The sequence below is a fragment of the Penicillium psychrofluorescens genome, assembly GCF_964197705.1.
Source record: "Penicillium psychrofluorescens genome assembly, chromosome: 1".
Classification (NCBI taxonomy): Eukaryota; Fungi; Ascomycota; class Eurotiomycetes; order Eurotiales; family Aspergillaceae; genus Penicillium; species Penicillium psychrofluorescens.
Window position 1 is genome coordinate 5325727 of NC_133439.1, and position 21054 is coordinate 5346780.

General features: G+C 54.0%; 6 protein-coding genes across 6 annotated transcripts; 3 read left to right on the plus strand and 3 right to left on the minus strand.

Moving 5' to 3' along the window:
- Positions 1-281: 281 nt before the first annotated feature.
- PFLUO_LOCUS2020 (Pre-mRNA-splicing helicase BRR2) lies at positions 282-6959 on the minus strand (the record flags this gene model as incomplete). Its single annotated transcript, XM_073779118.1, has 1 exon — positions 282-6959. One exon carries the CDS (start codon positions 6957-6959, stop codon positions 282-284), a length of 6678 nt encoding a protein of 2225 aa, XP_073636104.1.
- Positions 6960-7319: 360 nt separating this feature from the next.
- Positions 7320-10441, plus strand: PFLUO_LOCUS2021 (MutS protein 1; the record flags this gene model as incomplete). The annotated part of the gene is made up of 3 exons (XM_073779119.1): positions 7320-7667; positions 7723-8653; positions 8712-10441. The coding sequence occupies 3 exons, from the start codon at positions 7320-7322 to the stop codon at positions 10439-10441; spliced, it is 3009 nt and encodes a 1002-aa protein (XP_073636105.1).
- Positions 10442-10592: 151 nt separating this feature from the next.
- PFLUO_LOCUS2022 (uncharacterized protein) lies at positions 10593-11381 on the minus strand (the record flags this gene model as incomplete). The annotated part of the gene is made up of 1 exon (XM_073779120.1): positions 10593-11381. One exon carries the CDS (start codon positions 11379-11381, stop codon positions 10593-10595), a length of 789 nt encoding a protein of 262 aa, XP_073636106.1.
- Positions 11382-14084: 2703 nt separating this feature from the next.
- On the minus strand, positions 14085-15055 carry PFLUO_LOCUS2023 (RNA-binding RNA processing protein rpp1; the record flags this gene model as incomplete). Its single annotated transcript, XM_073779121.1, has 2 exons — positions 14085-14929; positions 14980-15055. 2 exons carry the CDS (start codon positions 15053-15055, stop codon positions 14085-14087), a joined length of 921 nt encoding a protein of 306 aa, XP_073636107.1.
- A 394-nt stretch (positions 15056-15449) lies between these two features.
- PFLUO_LOCUS2024 (Casein kinase II subunit alpha') lies at positions 15450-16639 on the plus strand (the record flags this gene model as incomplete). Its single annotated transcript, XM_073779122.1, has 4 exons — positions 15450-15564; positions 15655-16028; positions 16079-16498; positions 16550-16639. The coding sequence occupies 4 exons, from the start codon at positions 15450-15452 to the stop codon at positions 16637-16639; spliced, it is 999 nt and encodes a 332-aa protein (XP_073636108.1).
- A 1134-nt stretch (positions 16640-17773) lies between these two features.
- PFLUO_LOCUS2025 (uncharacterized protein) lies at positions 17774-21003 on the plus strand (the record flags this gene model as incomplete). Its single annotated transcript, XM_073779124.1, has 3 exons — positions 17774-17876; positions 17936-19945; positions 19997-21003. 3 exons carry the CDS (start codon positions 17774-17776, stop codon positions 21001-21003), a joined length of 3120 nt encoding a protein of 1039 aa, XP_073636109.1.
- Between the last annotated feature and the right edge of the window lie 51 nt (positions 21004-21054).

The window sequence follows — 21054 nt, forward strand, 5'->3', positions numbered from 1 at the left end:
GGCTCGCCTGCAAAAGGTTCACTGCCTGAGGTGGTTGTCAGGTGGATGAGTGTGTGGGAGAGAGTGATTGAAGAGAGCAAAAAAGTCCGAAGTGGGAAAAGACATTTTCTGCGTGGGTCGCATCACGTGATCGACCCTCCGGGTGCAACCTTAATTCTCAGGTCGTCAAGATTCTCATTGGTAGAATAAGTACCATGAAGAAGTATAAGAGTATATTTTTGAATGAAACCATTATTTGCGCACTCGATACTAGTACATAGACAGACAGAAAGAACCAGAAATCACTCTTCCTCCTCCTCCTCCTCACTCTCATCCTCTTCCATCCCCTCCGCCGCATTCACTGTAAACGTCGGCGCCTGATCCACTCCAACATAGCTATCACTCATCAAGTACAGCGTCAGCTCATGCTCGCCAGGCGTGGGCACCACATATTCCAGGCGCAACTCAAGCTGCCGACCAATAGTAACCCGCTTAATAGCCAGCAGGTTCTTGGTCTTTTCCTCGCCGACCACGAGCCACCAATTCTCCATCTTCTGGTTGGGATAAAAGGGCGCATGCACCGTGGTGTCGGGCTCTTCGTCCTCTTCCACTTCACGCTCAATCTTGACTTGCAGGTAGGCTGGCTCGCCCGACGTGATGCTCTCGGGTTCTTCGACTTGGAAATCCAGATTGATATCGGGGTACTTCTCGTTCGTGAAGCCTGCTGCTTGCGCCAGCTGTTTGTTGTTGAGTCCCAGGCGTTTGACCAACGTCGCGTAGTCCTTGTTCTCGCCGGGGTTCATGGCTTCCATAAATTCAAAGATGTCATTGATACTGCACAAGACTAGGTTAGTAGCTAGTTCGAAAATGGAGCGGAAGGATGCATACTTGTACTCATGAGCAGCCTGGATCGCCTCCGTGCCGAAGTGAGGGATTTGCTTGAGCGGACTGTCTCGATCCCACATAGCCTGGACCACCATTTGCGACAGCTCCATGGCGTTCATTGCGTTCAGGTGACCTTCAGAAGAAAGAACATCGACACACGCGCTGAGCAGGTTGAGGATCTTGCGAATAATGTCCTCTTGATCTTTGGCCAAATCGATCGGCAGCTGCATTCGGGAGAAGTGCGCTTGGAGAAGAACAAGTGCCTTGAAGTGAGGCGAGTCGAATGCGACCTCTGACATCTTGACAGGCACGCGGTCATACACACGACGAAGAATATGATCCTCGTGACGACGCATCTGGATGGACTCAAACTCGGTGGCCGACGTGACAATTTCCAAGATGCCCTTGAGCTTTGTGCGAGCCGAGAGAGACAGCAAGAAGGTCTGCATAGTGATGAAAGAGATGTTGTAGTACGTGCCAATCATAGCAGCATTCAATGGCGAAACGGTGTCATCCTCTTCATCCAAGTCAATGATCTTGGCTTCGGACAGTTCCTTCAGTGTGTTCTCCACGAGCTCCGACAGGAACGTGCTCAGGCCTTCATGGCTCACATCGCTTAGACCGTAGAAACTTGGGTTGGCAAGCAGACGCCGGTAGAAGTAGGTGTACGTCATCCAATCGACCGCATCTTGCGTCGACGAGATGGTCTTCGTGCTGACTTCGGTCACGAAGGCATCGTGCAAGTACACCTGCAGATGACTTTCGACGGGCAGTGCCTCGTTTAAAAACTTCTTGTAGTACTCACGCTTAACAGCCGGCACCATTAATACACCACGACCGCTCTTGTCTTGGCCGGGACGAGAAGCTTTGCCAAACATCTGCAAGATCTCACTGATAGGATAATCGATGTACCGGTGCTCACGGCCGTCATAGAATTGAGTGTTCATGACAATTACCAGATGAGCAGTCAGGTCCAGCTCCCAGCAGACATCACGCGAGGCCAACAGGACTTGGATGGCGCCAATGGTGAAAAGATGGGAGACGATGCGTTTGTCGGTCTGACTCAAGGCCTCATGGTAATAACCAATACCGTGAGAGAGCGAGGTAGCGAGAGTTTGTTCTTGAACACGGCCGAGGATTGGAGCCAGCTCATCGGCATCGGCGTTCAAGAAGCGGTCCTCATCGTCGTCCATGGCACAAGCAGCCAAAAGATCTATCGCAGTTGACCGTGTCTGTTTGCGGTTGGGAACGAAGACAAGAGCAGGCTTATCGGGAGACAACTGTAGGATCGAATGATAGGTAGGCTTGGCCATTGCGACCATGAGAGAGGGGAAGTGTGGGATGGTGTATGACTGGATGTGAAGCTCCAGGGGCACGGGGCGAGCATGGGGACTGAAGTTGTAGATCGTATGCTTGTTGGCACCGATCCACTCGCCGATGTCACGGGCGTTGGAAAGGGGCACACTCAGGCCAACGATGCGCATTTCGTTCTCAGTCTGGAGAGCAATGTAATGCATGCGAGACACGACCACTTCGTACACATATCCGCCGTAGCCACCAAGCATGTGAAGCTCATCGGCGATGAATAATTGCACAGTCTGAACATTCTTGCGTCGTTGCCATTGACGAGACAGCACATCCCACTGCGCAGGCGTGGCAAGGACCAGGTCAGCGCGTTCAAGGAGTCTCAGGTCGGCCGTGGTCTCTCCAGTAAGCTTGACAATTGTCTTGCCACCAGCAAGCTTGCCCAGCCGTTTCTCCCAGTCTGCATGTCGTTGATCAACCAACTCTTGGAAGGGGGCAACGTAAACAGCCCGGCCACTCTCTGCCGATGACCAGTGGCGTAGCAGGGCCAATTCGGCGCAGACCGTCTTGCCGCTACCAGTTGGGGCACCAATAAACACATTGTCGTCAGAGTCGAAGATGGACTTGAAAACCTGGGTCTGGATCTTGTTGAAGTGCTCCCAATCGGGATAGAGCTGCTGGTAGTCCGCACGCTTTAAGGCTTTGACTGGTGCACGTTGCATATCGAGCAACGGTGTGTGGGGAGGGAAGCGCTCAGGAAGAACCAGCTTCTGGAAAGATACTGCAATCTTCGTCTCGCAATGCATCCACCGATCAGACACCAAGGAGATGAAGTAGTTGGGCGGCATCGGCTCAGTGATCGGGACCGTGAATTCGACAAGATGCTCATTCACCTCGGCCTGCGCAAATTCCCTCCGCAGCAAAAAGCGGTCGTGGAATAAGATCTCCTCTCCATCACAGTCTTCAACGAGGATCCAGAAATCTTGCGCGGTGCCGTGGACAGCATCTTCCCAGACGAAATTTGGCGAGATGGTGAGCTCCACCCGCAGCATCGATCGCGTTATGGGTTGCACTTGAGCCTGGACCTCGAGGCGGGGGAACTTGGAGACAAGGTCGCAGACGACCCGCCCAGCTTTTGGCATGCCCAGAAGCTCGCCCATGCGAGGGGGGTCCAAATCGAAATAGCTGGCCCACGGTACATCGATTCGCTCGGCCTTCTGCAGAATATCTCGGGGGCAGCCTGGGAACTGACGTAGCGGGGACATCGTTGGCCACATGCGCTTTTCGGCCATCTTGCAGAGGTCAAGGGCAGTCTTGGCCACCGAGGACCACCCTTTCTTCAAACAGATCTCGAAAATGGCTCGAATGATACGCCCCGCGGACTGCGTGACATAAACCATATCTGCCATCAGCGCAAGACCATCAAGCTTAAGTCGCGAGATATAGGCCTGCAGCAGGACATTAATCTTGCAATGCGGCTCATCGATAGTCTCCTTGACGGGAACCGGCACGCGACCCAGAAGCTTACCGAGCTCGAGTTTCTCATCCTGGCGAACAGGAATGTACTTGAATTCGTCACTCAGGGCGAAGATCCGGAAGAGCTCGATGGTGGTGATGGAGGGCTGTATGTGCTGGGAGTAGGTCAACATCGAGTTGTGGCCGATGTAATAGTGCGAGGAGATCCGTCCAAGCTCAGTCGGCTGGAGACGTCCCGTTTTCTTCTCATACTTGACAAGCCCGGCTCTTTCAAGAATTACGGCAGCCGAATGGACGAGATCAACTCGCTTCTGTTCCAAGGCATCGTCGTTCTCGTAGTCGGCACCAACGCTATACAAACCAGGAGAGCGAAGCATGCGAACATAGAGGTACGTGTATCCAAGCCACTCAACACCCTCATCACGGGTGCGAACATTGCCGAGTACGACTTCGGCGTTCAGATTGTCCGCAAGTTTGCTGACCAATTGTGATTCGATCGGCAGTTGCTGGTTCAGGAGCGAGAGGTAGTATTGGATCTCAGCTTGAGATGTGATGATGATACCTTCGCCGAATGTATCGTATTGAGGTCGGCCAGCTCGGCCGAGCATCTGCAGAACATCTTGAGGACTCAGCTCAACCCAGCTACCTTTCTCGGGAGAGTAAACTTGGGTTCCCTTGATAATGACGGTATGCGCGGGAAGGTTGACACCCCAAGCCAGAGTCGCTGTACACACGAGAACCTGGATACTGCCATCGGCGAACAGAGCCTGGACAGAATCACGATCTGCCAGTCCCAGACCAGCATGATGAATACCGAGTCCGTAAGGCAAGAGATCCTTCAACGAAGGATCATCGACAGACTCAGCTTCCTCTGATAGAATAGCGCGGCTGGCAGCATCACTGCGCAGGATCTGACCAATAGTTTCCATCTCAAGCGCCTTGTCCCTGATGTATTTTGCAGTCTTCGCCGTTTCCTTTCTGGAGTGGACGAAGATAAGCATTTGGTTCCGGCGCTGGCCGACTTGCTCCAAGACCTTGTTGTAGCATATGTCGTTCATCGTCTTGAGTTGTTTGATTGCTTTCTTGTCGGTGACACCAATAAACTCCTGCTTGAGCGGACAAGGCCGATAAGAGCCATCGAAATGGAACAATCCCTTGACAGGATCAACCCGCAAAAAGTTGCCGACATCACGGTAGTTTGGAAGAGTAGCGCTAAGACCAACAATCCGCACTGGATCTCCGGTCTGCTCGACCCGCCGGATTGTCCGGCTGACAATGCTCTCAATTACCGGACCACGATCATCGTGAAGCAAATGAATTTCATCGATGACGATGAGACGGACGAGCCTGGTATAGCTGGTCTCCGAGGCCTTTCTCGTGATGACATCGAACTTCTCAGGGGTGGTGACAATGACTTGAGTGTCGGCGATTTGCTGCTTTGTGAGTTGTCGATCACCTGTAAGCTCGGCGACCTTAATCCCGTAAGGCTCGAGACGCTTGCCAAGGTTTCCGACCTGTTCTTGCACCAGAGCCTTCAGAGGGGAGATGTATACGATCTTGAAATCATCAAGCATGATCTCTCCTGTTTCGGGGTTGCGGTTCTTGCCAATTTCACGAAGAATGGTGAGCATAGCGACGTTGGTCTTACCAGATCCCGTGGGAGCGCAAACAAGCAGGTTGCCATCGTCGTGGAAAGCTGACGGGTAACACTTGGTTTGGATGCGATTCAGTTCCTTGGAGCTGCCAAATCCGACACGCGCCCAATCAGGCAACTCAGTGGTCGGGATGTTCTTCTCGCCGGCCTCTTTCTTGGCTTTGGGTGGTGGAACATGGATTTCCTCGTACCCCTTGAACGTCCGTTTCGTAGAACCCTGGGGTAGTTTAACATTGGGGTTGGTCATGAGGTGGTTGCCCTGGTGAAAGACAAGGTTTTCCAAGTTGATCAGCCGTTGCGGCTGCAGGCCGCCGACCAAGCCACCGTCCGCAGCTGCAGGAGGCTTCTCTTCTGCCGGCCCTGAAGGAACGTCGACGTCCATCAGGTCAAGCTTGATCTTCTTTTCGGGCCGCTCCGCAAGTTCATCACGAGTTTTGCCACGGATCTCGTCCAGGATTGCCCGGTGGCCGGTCTCAACCATCTCACTCTCCACGAGGTTGCGTGCATCGGCATCCTCGGCGACCCTTCGCCAGCGGGTGACCCAGACGACCTTGTCGCGATTGGTGACTAACTTAGCAACAAGATCGGGATGGTCGTAATCGAAAAGCTCCATCAAGTCATTTTCGACGTCGCGCAATGGGCGTAGAGTGCCACCCTCCGCGGTGTCACCAAGAATCGCAAGCGCGTCACGAGATTTCTCATGCTGGGTGTGGGCATCCGAGTATATGGCGCCGATCTGACGCTGCAGCCAGTAGGCGTCAATTTCACGAGCAGGAACATTCAGCCCGGTTTTATCCTGCGCCTTATCACCTGGACCCATGCCGCCATCAATGACCATTTCATCGCCATCTTCAAGCTCCTCGGCGGCTTCAAGATCAGGCCGATCTTGCTCATCGGCCTCTTCCTCATCGGTGAGCTCGTCATCGTCTCGGATTTCGTCGACGGTTCCCATGCGGTCGTCATCCTCATCCTCCTCATCGAAGACAACAGCGACACCTTGGCGCTCATCGAGTTCAGCGCCCTCTTCCTCCATGCCGCCTTCCATTTCTTCGTCTTCATCTTGGGCTTCGTAGTCCGTAATTTTTTTGCCCAGATTGACGAGCTCGTTAAACTCTTTCGGGTTCATTGAGCTACCCAGAAGATCATCCACCTCTTTCTTTTTGTCGAAGTCCTTCATCTCCTCGTCCTTCAGGTATTCCAAAACGGCATCGGCGGCACTGCGAACGACTTCGTGCGGGACATCGCCCAAATGGGCACCGGTGATCGTAAGGATAAGGTCGTAGGTGGCTCGTGTGGCGGGTGTCCGAGGGCGATATTTCAAGCCTTCAACGAGTGCATCGGCGGCGGAAAGGATGCCTTGGCCTCGTTGCTGCGCTGGCTGACCGCGCACGCGCTTTTTCTGTTCTCGCAAAAGAACGTCTTCGCCTTCACGGATGCTGCCGCGCTCAATATCTGTTGGACCGACTGCCTTCTTTTTCGACTTGGGCGCATGGTCGCGCGCTACCTGGCCACCCATCTCTCGAATTCCAATGCGGCCTGCGAGGGACTCCGGGTCTCCGGTGGGTTCATCGTTGACGCGGCTGATGAAACGACGGTCCGCCTGGAGAACCAGGTTGGACATCGCCGAGTACTTGTACTGCGAAATATTTTGGTCCGCCATTTTGGTGGTGGGAGCGAACGGATCGCAGGCAAGCAACAGAAAAGAAAAAAAGAATGAGTCGCGACCAGGATCCGAGTCCGGGGCTCAGAAACAGGGTCGCGGCCGACAATGGATTGTCAAAGAAAGGATTTCAAAAGGTCTCACAAACCTGGCTCATTCTCCTAGCGCAAGCAAGCTCACGTTGGTTTGAGAGAGAATGAAAGACGCCAGGGTTGATGGATAAGTAGGAAGCGAAGGACGCGGGTTGAAGATTTCGGTGGCGAAGGCGGAAGGGAGTGGGAGCTTGGATTCTGCCGGTTAAATCCATCGAATGTTCCCCAGAAGCAAGCACCTTTGCTACCAACGCAACACTGTACCGTGATGCGCTTCGGTCGACCCGTGGGACTGGTTCTTGCTGGCAATGGGATCGTCCGGTCGTATCGCTGCTCAGTGCATCGGACGATCTGCCGCCATGCTTTACACACCTGCTCGCCCTCGCGCCCTCGCGTCGCGGCCGCACCAGCGCCAGTCGATCCACGAAGGAACGCCAAAACCCAGACGACCATGACGGTGAAAGACCTTCCTCAGGGTGCCCTGAAATTGGAAACATACAGCGATGAGGGGGACGACGATGCTCCTCGGTACCCGACCGTCGTTCAACAACACCGCAACAACATGCAAAAGTTCAGGAACTGTGTTATCCTGACCAGAGTCGGAGGCTTCTACGAGGTACGGACATTTGGTGACTGCAAAGAACCAATGCTAAATGATATCATTTCTGTAGCTATATTTTGAACAAGCAGAGGAGCTTGCGCCGTTGCTCAACATCAAACTTGCGGTCAAGAGGACCAGCGCCGGACCGGTTCCCATGGCCGGCTTCCCCCATTTTCAACTGGACCGCTTTCTCAAGTCCCTTGTCCAAGACCTCGACAAATACGTGGCGATCAGTGAGGAATTCGCCAATGAGGTAGAGGATAAAGCGCGATCAGGGGGCCTGCTCTTCGACCGGCGGGTAGTCAGAATCATCACGCCCGGGACATTGATTGACGAGAAATTCATGGATCCCTCCGAAAACAACTTTCTGCTGGCCATATACTTGGATGTACCATCTTTGGACGCACGGTTGAAGCAGCACGAGCAAGATCATCCCCAACACTCGCATCAGCACGTACTATCCTCCATGCCTCAGCGCGTAGGGCTGTCTTGGTTGGACCTCTCGACGGGCGACTTCTTTACCCAGCTTACCACGGCCCAAATGCTCCCATCTGCGATTGCGAGGATTGGTGCTCGAGAAATTCTCGTGGATCAAAATGTGCGCGATCTCGTCGGCTCGGAGTTGCAGCTGCTGGTTGGCCATGATCATCGACTTGTCACTTTCTTCGGGTTTCCAGATACAGTTGCACCGATGTCTGAATGGAAGACAATGTTGGAGGCCCCAGTCCCGGAACACATCCAGGCGTCCTTTGCTGCAGAAGAAGTCGCCGCCGGATACAGTCTACTGGAGTACCTTCGCGAGCGATTGCAAAGTTCGAGCTTGAAACTTCAACCTCCTCGTCGCCGGCATTTGGATGAGTCAATGAGTATCGATCGAAATAGCTTGCGAGGGCTGGAGATTCTGGAAACAGCGCGTGACGGCCTTGGGAAGGGCAGCCTTCTCCATGCGGTACGCAGGACTTCGACAAAAAGCGGAGCACGCCTACTCCGAGACCGACTCAGTATGGAACCATTTCCCCTAGATTTTTTAGTCCGCGATGACTAACATGTTTTGTGCAGCGTCTCCATCTACATCACTACAAGTTATCAATGAGCGACTAGATCTTGTTTCGGTATTTGTTCAAGACGAACACCTCCAGGAAAATACGGTCCGGCTATTGAAGCGAAGCTATGACGCCCAGCGCTTGGTGCAGAAATTTGCTCTCGGTAAAGGTGAAGCCGATGACCTGATCTGTCTTTCCCGCGCCATCGAGGCGTCCAAGGAGGTCAGACAAGTCCTCTCTAATCATAACCAGCGCCACTCCCCTGCTCAAGCGCTTGATGCCCACCACAGCCTCGAACTCATGATCGGTCGACTTCAGCTCGACGGACCGACTGTGCTGGCAGAACAGATCCTTGCGGCCATCGATGAAGAAGGGCTCCTGCAGAAGCAACGTATCGAAGACGACACCGCCTCAGAGGCAGCTAGTCTGGCGCAAGATGTTGCTATGAGCGAAGGCACACCTGACGAGCTTGAGAGCTTGCCTAAAAAGGTGAGGTCCAAAACCAATACCCAAACTGCAGCGACAGATGCAGGTTCCGGGTCTATTGATATGTGGATTATGAGGCGCAATGCCAGCAAAAACCTAAACTCCCTTCACACATTATTGGAGCGGCTCTTCACTGAGAAAGACGCGCTGACTCAACGCCTCCGTGATTCCGTGAGCTCATCGCAGTTGAATCTCAAATGGACAGCAGGTCTCGGGTACATCTGCCACCTCAGAAGCGCCAAAGTATCGCAGAAAACATTAGAAGAACTGGGGGTTACACGAAACGTCTCGTCAACAAAATCGACTCGATCATTCTACCTTCCAGATTGGACCACCCTGGGAACCCGGATGGACCATGTCAAGCTCCAGATTCGAAAAGAAGAACAGGCTATCTTCGAGACCTTGCGGAAGAAAGTTATTATGAATTTGGTTAAAATCCGACGCAACGCAGCTGTCATGGATGAACTGGATGTCGCATGTTCCTTTGCCACGCTGGCCCAGGAGCAGCAATTAGTGCGGCCGATTCTTAACGAAGGGACCAGCCACAGGATCGTCGGAGGCAGGCATCCAACAGTCAAGCTCGGGCTTGAGGAGCAAGGGCGCTCCTTTGTGAGCAACGACTGCTTCCTGGGTGATGCAGAAAGCATCTGGCTCATCACCGGGCCAAACATGGCCGGTAAAAGTACGTTCCTGCGGCAGAACGCACTGATCACGATTCTAGCTCAGGTTGGTTCATTCGTCCCTGCGGCATATGCGGAGATTGGTATCGTCGACCAAATCTTTAGCCGCATCGGCGCAGCAGATGATCTCTTCCGTGACCAGTCGACGTTCATGGTCGAGATGCTCGAAACGGCAGCCATCCTCAAGCAAGCCACGCCGCGATCCTTTGTGATCATGGACGAAGTGGGCCGGGGCACCACACCCGAAGATGGCACCGCGCTCAGCTTTGCTTGTCTGCACCACTTGCACTACCAGAACCAGTGTCGGACGCTCTTTGCGACACACTTCCATGCCCTGGCGGAGATGACTGGCTCGTTTGAGAGATTGGGCCGGTACTGTACAGATGTCAAGGAAATGTCATCGGGGTCATTCTCGTTTGTTCATCGACTGCGCAAAGGCGTCAATCGCCAATCCCACGCCCTCAAGGTTGCACAGCTGGCCGGCTTGCCAGCAGAAACGCTCAAGCTGGCTACTCGTGTCCGGCAGGAGATGAACATCGTGACACCGCCCGTGCATCAAGGCATTTCCCAAGTTGTATAGATATCGTTGTGTATTTTCATTGGCACTGTACTATGTTGCATCTATGTGTATGTACATTCATTGGCGTTTTTTTTTTTTTTTTTTTTGCCCAAGATACCACCGAAATGCGAAATTCGTTAGCGATACATGAACCTTTCCTTCCCATCGGTCCTCACAGCTTCGACCACAATCTGTTCGGAGCCCTCTCGGCCCGTCCATGCTGCCCCTTCGCACCAAGATCAACCACAACGCCCTCCCCAAACGCCGCCTCCTGGCAATCCTCATCAGCAACGCCATTCACAAACTGCACGACCATGAAATCAACCCGCCGTTGACCCAGGACCACCATCGGCGCATGCCAAGTCCCCACGCCGTAATTAACGGACTGCCCGCCGCGCGCAATAAACGCCTTCACATTCTTGAGATCGGGAGGATCACGAATAGTAACAGTCTCCCCCTTTTCATTTTTGGCGGTGGCAGTCTCCCCCTTCAGCGTTGGCGCCACAACCACCAGAAACACGGGCTCTTCTTCTCCACTGCCTCCGACTTGGGCGTGGCTCGACAGGTCAACAGGAATAAACGTCTGGTTCGTGAACGGGTGTCGCTCAAGGATGCGCACGTCGAAAACCTCCTTATCAGCCTGTTGCGGACCCGTGGTGACACTGCGCAGTTTGCGCGGAAAGCAGCAGAACATGGTCATCCGCGCGGCCGACGCCTTGCCGCTGGGACAGGCATTGTAGCGATCTAGCAGTGGTGAGATGGGACTGTATTTGAGCGCGGAGCCTTGGTTTGCTAATATCGGGGCTGGGTTGTATGCGGGGAGGTGCGACGGTTGCGGGGGGATGCTGATGTCGCGCGGGAGAGGTGGGCAGATCGCTGTGCCAAAGGGAGCAAAGGTTTCGGGGGTGAGAGGCTCCGGGGTGAGAGTGCGGGATGGGGTGGTGGTGAGAATTGGCGCCATGGCTGATGATGACTGCAGGTCTGGAGAGGTCGGTAACGCAGAGGAATAATATATTGGGATAATTGGGGAGGTTTATAAGGCGCCGCGGAGAAGTGGATTGGTCGGCCGACTCCGGGGTGGGCGCGCGATAAGGATAAAACGGGGAGGGCCGATGTGGGGGCAGCTTAGGGCTCGCCATACAAATAGTACTTAGTGAGGGTGAAATACCATGATCTGAAGTATACTACAGACTCTAAAAGTATCTTTTGCCACGTGGTGTATGTGCGTTGACCCCGAGGCAGTACGACGGATCCATGGCGTACACAATATATATCTTCTCCGATGTTGTTTGTTAGCGTTACGCCGTGCAGCATGGGCAACCCAATCATCCAGTCCACCATGGCGACAGCTCATCAGCGCTTATGCCTCAACTGCCACGTGGGACTTTTGCTATTGATAGCCGGGATAATATCCCCGCCGTGGCTGTTCTTTTCTCTCTTGTCCTTCCCGTGTGGGCCATAGCCGGCCTCCAAAAAGACATTCAAAAACTATATCTGCAGTAAATGGCACATTGCGCAATAATTCTGGCGACTATGCGTTTTTCCCGGTCCGATCCGTTGCCGGACTGACGAATAATACACTCTGGATGAGGTATACCGCTATAAGATTGACATGCTTTTGTTGATCTCACAACCCCCGACGAGAATGAGTCCCTGGTTCGCATCGAGACAAGGCAACCGACTACCTGCAGCCTGCATTTAGATATGATACCGAAGCCGATGCGGCTCTGAAGAGGTGCAACGGGCCATGTGGGCAGGAGAAGCGGCGCGTCGGGGTTAGTTGGCGCGCGGGGGTGATTGGCTGTCAGACAGGAAACTGGGTTGGATCAGACCGGACTGGCACTGATCAGCAGCAGTCATGCGGTCGTGTAGTACAGAGCAAAAGCAAGCAGTGCAGCCCAACATCCCGTCAAGGACGAAGCGGAATAGTTACATTCGATGCGGAACTCGCTACCGCGCTCCTGAGGCAAATCCTGGAATATAAAAAGACGGATGATTCCTCCGTTTCATGCCGGTCCTCGTGGCATCCATAAAATGGAAGCAGAACCCTGGCATTTATATCCCCCCCTGAACCACCCGCTTGTGCCATTCTTCGCAACCATGAGTCCACCTAAGCAGTCTATTGCATCTTCGGCTATCTCCCCCACCTCCCCCCAAAGTACCTCGAACCCCCAGAAGGGCAGCTCTTATACCACGTCTGCGGGGCAGTCCACTTCTCCGTCGAGTCAAAGGTCCGGGGACCCGCCTCAAAGGTACTGTACAGGAAGCTAAGCGGTTCGCTATCCACGATGGCTAACGAAGTGTACAGAACCCCATCTGCAAGGTCTACAACAATGCAACAGGACTTGCAGGGGATTGGTGCGTGGGTAGGCAAAGACACCCCCCGGGTCTCCAACGAGTCCATCTTCTCATCAACCCAGACAAATAAGAAATAGGCTTCGGGATCCCGAAAGCAGTTTTGCGTCTGACTTCCATGAAGGATTTGGGAATACGGTAAGCCTCGGAGCAATAGCTGGAGACTTTGATCAGGCGTTGATCTACGAGACGCAGATGGATACGACGCATTTTCAACGGACTTGATACTTTGTTTTTGGCAGCGGCCCAAAGAAACACGGGCCGGAGTATGGAAACTTCATTCGGAAATATGCAGAGGAGTTAGATAGGGTATGGGGAAATTGCGTTAACCAAGGCTTTATTGCAACCGGCACCCTGAGGTCCGGACAAGAGTATTGGTGGATATACTGAAAGCAATTGCGGAGAAACTAAATTGTCAAGTCGGAGATTGGTCAATCATTGTAAACACCGGTAATCAATAGTAATGCTCCTCTTGTAAGTGGATGTGGAGGACCAGGGCTTGCCCCTCTTTCACCACCAAATCCGTTTGCTTGGCCCGGATGATATTCGTCCGGGTTTACCCTTCGATCGACGCCAGACTGTATTTAAAATGATATAGATGTAACATCATGGGTCGAGCACGTCAAGTTGCATTCAAGATGCAACTTGGCGATGACTATCTTAGATGCCAAGCTTAGGGCTAGAGGTAGATGCTTAGGAGGGTTCCCTAGAATAGCTTTAAGTCCTGCAACGTCTTGTTCAAATTAGAACCAGGCAATACATGGTTTCCATGATGGATAGATCTCAGACAGGCCTCAATATTTCGAAGGTGCTGCACTATCAAGGAGAATAGACAGAGATGTATGAGGTGCTCATGTGGACATTCATGACGAATTTCGGTTTTGCAACAACTAAAAATAATACGCTGGAATCATATGTTGTACATGAATGTACCCTTCCACACACGAGGGGATCGTGACGGCCGCATGAAGCTACCTGCCTTGGTGCTTAAATTGCTGCCTGCCCTTCCATGGCTTCCTGTCATGCGCTCATATAGTTGAGCGGGGAGTATAGCGGACCCCGTGCTGCATCCGATTTGGGTGTAGAGTCAATCAGCCATAGCGCAGCAGGATTCCTCAGCGGTGATGGAAATCGACTGCCAAAAAAAGGCGTGTCTTGAGTAGCTCCATCAGCGCCAGGCACATGGCGGCAGAAAGATTGCTCCACCCAGCGGATAGATTGCAAGCCAAGGGCAGCAGCTGCCACGGGGTCTTGATCAAATAGACGTAGGACAATCATTAGGGGGATAATCCGACTGGACGAAACATGTTCAGCTGGCATCGTCACCCCCGGCTTCCAGTCGAGCCTTCTTCGCCCGTCGCTTCATCTCTCTCTTCGACAAGGGCTTCTCAGTCTCTTCGGTAACAACTTCAGAGCTGAGGGAGGCTTTGCGCTTGAGGTTCTCGGCACCAGTCTCCGACGGTGCAGCCTTCGTCGACTGAGTGGCATTCTTTTGTTTCTGTCCCGACTCGGCATGCTTCTTCTCCCCACCATGGAGAACGTCGATGATCCCCCGCCAGCTCGTGCGCTTGAGCTTGGCTAGCGCGGTCACCTTCCTCGCCTCTTCGCAGATAGCCTCCTTGCCACGCTCCTGTGACAGCCCCCAGACACAAGACAGGTTGATCACATCCCACGGCCCGCGGAGACCCAAAGCCTTGCGGGCCTCACTGGACACAATAATGCCTCGCCCCCGTGTTGCGCGGATCAGGGCTGTAGCATTACCAATCAGATTTCGGCGGGCATCGAGACCGCTTCCCGTGACCCCCGGGCCATAGCATATCTCCAAACGAATGCCACGTGATATCGCAGCGGACAGCATCTTGAATTTGAAATAAAAGGGTAGTCGCACCGAGAGGTCTAGCGAGATCACATCACATTCGAGACTGGTGCACGCATTCAATAGAGCCTTTTCGTTGGTAGGACGAAGGGCGACCAGGTCATAGCTTCCCGTCAGAGACGCGAGCCGCTGATTCTGTGCGGGATCGGACAGCGTCAGGTTCAGGCGGGTCAGCAGCTGAAGGGATTTGGGCGGATTTGGCGGTAACGGAGGGGGGGTGAGGCTCGGGGGGAGCTTGCCGCTGATCGTTTGAGACAGGGCAACGGTGGTGTAACCCACTAAGCAGGTCAGTCTCTCATGTGGTCTGGTGGAGATGGGAATGACTGACACTCGGCGAGGAAGTCCAGAGTGGCAGACACCTCTGGATCATCCGGGCTGTAAGGGACATTCAGGTCGTAGAACATGGTGCGGCCTTTTAAAGCAGGCCGACTTGCCCGGTGGGTTGTAGGAAGAAAAAACAGCAGCAGCCGCTTGCCTCTTTCAGCTGTTTTAGCTTGACAGTTTAAATCTGACGGATCAACCTTTCTCCGACGTCCCTCCCCACCACAGCAGATCCCGTGATTCCCACTCTGATCACCCGTAATATCCCACCTGGTCTATCGTAATATCCCACCTGGTCTATCTTCCCCCATTGCCTTCGCGCATCGCTCTTTGAGATCAAGCTCATTGCTGGGCATCAACAGCGGTCCTGTTCTGTCTCTTTTCTCTCGACCTCCTCTTCTCAGGGGTCGCACGGTCGCCCTTCTCGTCACCCCGCCGCCTTTCGTTTTCGATTGTGGGACTTGGCAGCCGAGCACCATGGCGCGCGTCTATGCTGATGTCAACGAGCATATGCCGCGGTCCTACTGGGACTACGACAGCGTAAACATCTCCTGGGGTGTGCTCGAGAACTACGAGGTGGTCCGCAAAATAGGTAATTCCCCGATCCGAGTTCTCATCCGCCTGTGGCATCGTCACCTGCCGCAATGGTGTTGCACGTCTGTTGCTGATTCCCTTCACCTAGGCCGAGGAAAGTACTCCGAAGTATTCGAGGGTATCAACATCATCAACTACCAGAAGTGCGTTATCAAGGTGCTCAAGCCCGTCAAGAAGAAGAAGATCAAGCGAGAGATCAAGATCCTCCAGAACCTTGCCGGAGGTCCCAATGTCGTGGCGCTGCTGGATGTCGTTCGCGACAACCAGAGCAAAACACCAAGTCTCGTCTTTGAAGCCGTCAACAACACTGACTTCCGGACGCTATACCCGCGCTTCACGGACTACGATGTCCGGTTCTACGTCTATGAGCTGCTGAAGGCGCTGGATTTCTGCCACAGCAAGGGTATCATGCACCGAGATGTCAAGCCACACAACGTGATGATCGACCATGAGAAGCGGAAGGTAAGTTGTGGACCGTTTTTTCCGGCGTGTTTGACCTGACTTTTGTCTAGCTCCGGTTGATCGATTGGGGTCTCGCCGAATTCTATCACAAGGGAACCGAGTACAACGTGCGAGTGGCCTCTCGGTACTTCAAGGGCCCGGAGCTGCTCGTGGACTTCCAGGAATACGACTACTCCCTGGACATGTGGTCCCTGGGCGCCATGTTTGCGTCCATGATTTTCCGCAAGGAGCCTTTCTTCCATGGCAACAGCAACTCGGACCAATTGGTCAAAATCGCCAAGGTTCTCGGAACCGAGGAGCTTTTCGAGTATCTGGACAAGTACGACATTGAGCTGGACCCGCAGTATGACGAGATTCTCTCTCGCTTCCCTCGCAAGCCGTGGCACTCGTTTGTCACGGCAGAAAACCAGCGCTTCGTCAGCGAGGAGGCAATTGACTTCCTTGACAAGCTGCTGCGATATGACCACGCGGTAGGTTTCAGTCCGATGAACCATCTTGCATGATGCTGACCCACCCTGTAGGAACGCTTGACGGCTCAAGAGGCCATGGCCCACCATTACTTTGATCCAGTGCGGGCGGACGCACAACGGAACAACGTGGTCCAGTCCTGAATGCCTCCCATGTGGCTTCCCCAGCTTCCATCTGCCAATTCTCCGTCTTTTTGTTCTCCGCTCCCGCTATCCCCGAAACCACGGCATATTCGTTTGTTTTCCTTTCCCAGCTACACCTACGCCGCTACTGAAAACGGGGCAATAATGATTGAGAACACGACAGGAGGATGATTTACGCAAACCACTCGAGCAAGTGGCTGCGACGAAGTGAACCGAGTAACCGAACAGAGACGACGTTGATGACAAGGATATGACATCTAATCTGTTGGGTCGACCCCAGGCCCACCTATGCCTCGGCACTTCTGGCGTTTCCCGCACACGCGATCCGTTGTCGACTTTCGACCGGGGCATCATCTCTTCTCTCTCATGCTGTCTAATTGTAAAGCGCTGCTTTTTTCTTTCCTTCTTTTCCCTTTGTTCTATGAGACTTTCCCCGTGCTTGCTTTAATGTCCTTTCCCGTTTGCTGTCTTTTGCTGTTCCGCGGTCTTGGATACACAGGTACATTCAAGGAGCAACGGTCTGTATTGGGGGGTGAACATGGGGCTTGATGATGGTTTTACGTGGGGTTTGAGGAGAGACAATGCATTGCAACGTAACGCCTATTATTATCCATCGCTGAGCCAACCTGTAGATCTAGCGACCTCATAGTAGGTATATAGACCCCCACCCGACACGCAGCTCAGATCAGCTTCTGGCTCCCGCGACAATCACGTGACAGGGGCATTATCGACTGAATTTCGCGATTGAGGGAGCAGGTAATGAGTGATACCCAGACCGAGACCAACTGGGTGACAGTCCCGTAACTTAACCCTATACATAGTCGTGGTCCCGGTCTTGCTTTGTTTCTCCACCGCCTCCCGCCCCGCCGCCTTCAATTTTATTTGCCCGCATTTTCGCACAATCACATCCAATCCCTCCCCCCCGATCCCACTTCCTTCTTCAAGATACTCATCCGGCGATTCGTGGCGCGATCGGCGCCTTGGAGCTTTACTCCGACCTATCGATCATTCTCAAGGATGTCTCAGGACTCTGCCTCCCACAATCCCAGTGCGTATAGGGCCCGCTATGACTCACGCCGCACGCGCCGATACTAATGATCCATTCTGAACGCAGTTGGGGAGCCCTCCAGCACCATGACTGACCGGCCTCCGCAGGCTGACGAGCAAACGCGCAACCAGATTGCCGACGGCGCAATCAAGGATGCCGCGGCGCCCAAGGTGAAGAGCGAGAAGGAGTGTATGTGACAATCATGCGGAAATGAGGGAGGTCTCTTGCTGATATTGCGGGATCTCTAGTGGAACGCGAACGCAAAAAGGCCGAGAAGGCGAAGAAGTTCGCAGAGAAGCAGGCCAAGGTCGCAGCCACCAAGCCGGCAGCGCCCAAAGCCGACAAGAAGGCGCCCAAAGTGGAGAAAGAGAAGACAGCAGACGCATATGACCCCAAGGTCATTGAGGATTCTCGGTACCAGTGGTGGGAAGAGCGCGATCTGTTCAAGCCCGAGTTTGGACCCGACGGCAAGGTCAAGCCCCAGGGCTCGTTCGTCATTCCGATTCCGCCTCCTAATGTCACCGGTTCGCTGCACATGGGCCATGCCCTGACCAACGCTCTGCAAGATACTATGATCCGTTGGCAACGAATGAAGGGCAAGACTACCCTGTGGCTGCCGGGGATGGACCACGCCGGTATCTCGACGCAAAGTGTGGTCGAGAAGATGCTGTGGAAGAAGGAGAAGAAGACTCGTCACGATCTGGGTCGCGAGGCTATGACGAACTTGATCTGGAAATGGAAGGACGAGTACCACAGCAACATTAAGAACGCTCTGCAGAGAGTCGGTGGTTCGTTCGATTGGAGTCGTGAGGCTTTCACCATGGACCCCAATCTGTCGGCGGCCGTCACGGAGACCTTCGTGCGTCTCCACGAGGAGGGTATCATCTACCGTGCTAACCGCCTGGTCAACTGGTGTGTGGCCCTGAACACTTCATTGTCCAACTTGGAGGTCGAGAACAAGGAGGTCGAGGGCCGCACGCTTCTCGATGTGCCAGGCTATGAGCGCAAGGTCGAGTTCGGTGTTCTGACGCACTTTTGCTACGAGATGGATGGCACCAAGGAGCGCCTGGAGGTCGCTACCACCCGCCCGGAGACCATGGTTGGCGACACTGGTATTGCCGTGCATCCCAACGACAAGCGTTACCAGCACCTGATCGGCAAATCCGCCCGCCATCCGTTCCTGGACCGGCTGCTCCCCATTGTGCCTGATGAGGGTGTGGATCCTGAGTTCGGTACTGGTGCCGTGAAGATCACTCCTGCCCACGATTTCAACGATTTCAACCGTGGAAAAGAACACAACCTTGAGTTCATCTCTGTCATGAACGACGACGGTACCTTCAAACAAAATGCTGGTCCCTTCGCTGGCATGAAGCGTTTCGATGCTCGTTACGCGGTCATCAACGCCCTGAAGGAGAAGGGTCTGTATGTGAAGTGGGAGAACAACCCCATGAAGATCCCGCGCTGCGCCAAATCCAACGATGTGATCGAACCTGTTCTGAAGCCGCAGTGGTGGATGAAGATGGAGAGCCTGGCTGGGCCTGCTATCAAGGCTGTCGAAGATGGCGAGATCATCATCCGCCCGGAGAGCGCCGAGAAGAGCTACTTCCGCTGGATGCGCAACCTGAACGACTGGTGTCTATCCCGTCAACTCTGGTGGGGCCATCAGGCTCCTGCTTACTTCGTGAAGATCGAAGGCGAGGAGGGCGATGACAGTGATGGGAACCTCTGGGTCACTGGCCGCACTGAGGCAGATGCCCAGAAGAAGGCCGAGGCCAAGTTCCCGGGCAAGAAGTTTTCGCTCGTGAGAGACCCGGATGTGCTTGACACCTGGTTCTCTTCTGGCCTGTGGCCCTTCTCCACTCTGGGATGGCCTCGCCAGACCCACGACTTCGAGAACCTCTACCCGACCTCTGTCCTGGAAACCGGCTGGGATATTCTGTTCTTCTGGGTTGCCCGTATGATCATGCTGGGCATCAAGATGACCGGCAAGATTCCTTTCAAGGAGGTCTACTGCCACTCTCTGATCCGAGACTCCGATGGCCGAAAGATGTCCAAGTCTCTGGGCAACGTCGTTGACCCTCTGGACGTTATGGAGGGCATTCAGCTGCAGGATCTCCACGCTAAGCTGCTCCTTGGTAACTTGGCTGATAAGGAGGTTGCCACTGCCACCAAGTATCAGAAGAAGGCCTTCCCCAAGGGTATTCCCGAGTGTGGTGCTGATGCGCTTCGCTTCGCCCTCGTTTCTTACACTACTGGCGGTATGTTGTGTCCATCAACTTTACATTTCTCATGCTAACTGTTTCTTCTAGGTGGCGATATTGCTTTTGATATCCAGGTTATCCACGGATACCGCCGTTTCTGTAACAAAATCTACCAGGCTACTAAGTTCGTCCTTGGTAAGCTGGGCGAGGACTTCAAGCCCCAGGCTACCCCCAGCAAGACTGGCCACGAGTCGCTCTCGGAGCGGTGGATCCTGCACAAGCTCAATATCGCTGCAAAGGAAATGAACGAGGCTCTCGAGGCGCGCGAGTTCTCTGTCGCAGCCTCACTCTCTTACCAGTACTGGTACTCCCAGCTGTGCGACGTGTTCATCGAGAACTCCAAGTACCTACTCGCCGCCGATGCCTCAGCCGAGACTCAGGAGTCCGCCAAGCAGACCCTGTACACCGCACTGGAGGGCGCTCTGACCCTGATCCACCCCATCATGCCCTTCGTTACCGAACATCTGTGGCAGCGCCTTCCCCGCCGACCTGATGACAAGACGATCTCGATCATGAAGGCTGCGTTCCCTGAGTTCCGGGCTGAATTCGACGACCCCGCTGCTGAGAGAGCCTACGAGCTTATCCTGAACACTTCCAAGGCCGTTCGCTCCATTCTGTCGCAGTACGACGTCAAGACAAAGGGCGACGTGATCATCCAAACCTACGACGCAACCAGCCACGCCACCGTCTCCGAGGAGGTGAACAGCATCAAGTCCCTGGGCGGCAAAACCCTCGGCGAGGTGTCCATCCTTGGACCGGAGAACAAGACTCCTCCCCCTGGGTGCGTCGTCTCCGCCGTTGGCGCCGAGGCCGCCGTGTACCTCCGCGTTTCGAAGGAGGTTGCGCTTGAGCAGGAAGAAAAGGCCAAGGAGAACCTAGCCCGGGCACGTGATACTGTGAGCAAGAGCCAGGGCATCATGGCCACCCCTGGTTGGAAGGACAAGGTCAAGCTTGAGGTGCAGGAGCAGGAGGAGAAGCGCCTGCGGGATGCGGAGAGCGAGGCTGCGCGCTTTGAGGAGCAGATCAAGGAGTTTGAGAAGCTGCGCTTGGAATAAGTGTTTCTTTGTAGGATCGAGATATAAAATTACAATGCTGACACCTTGAAT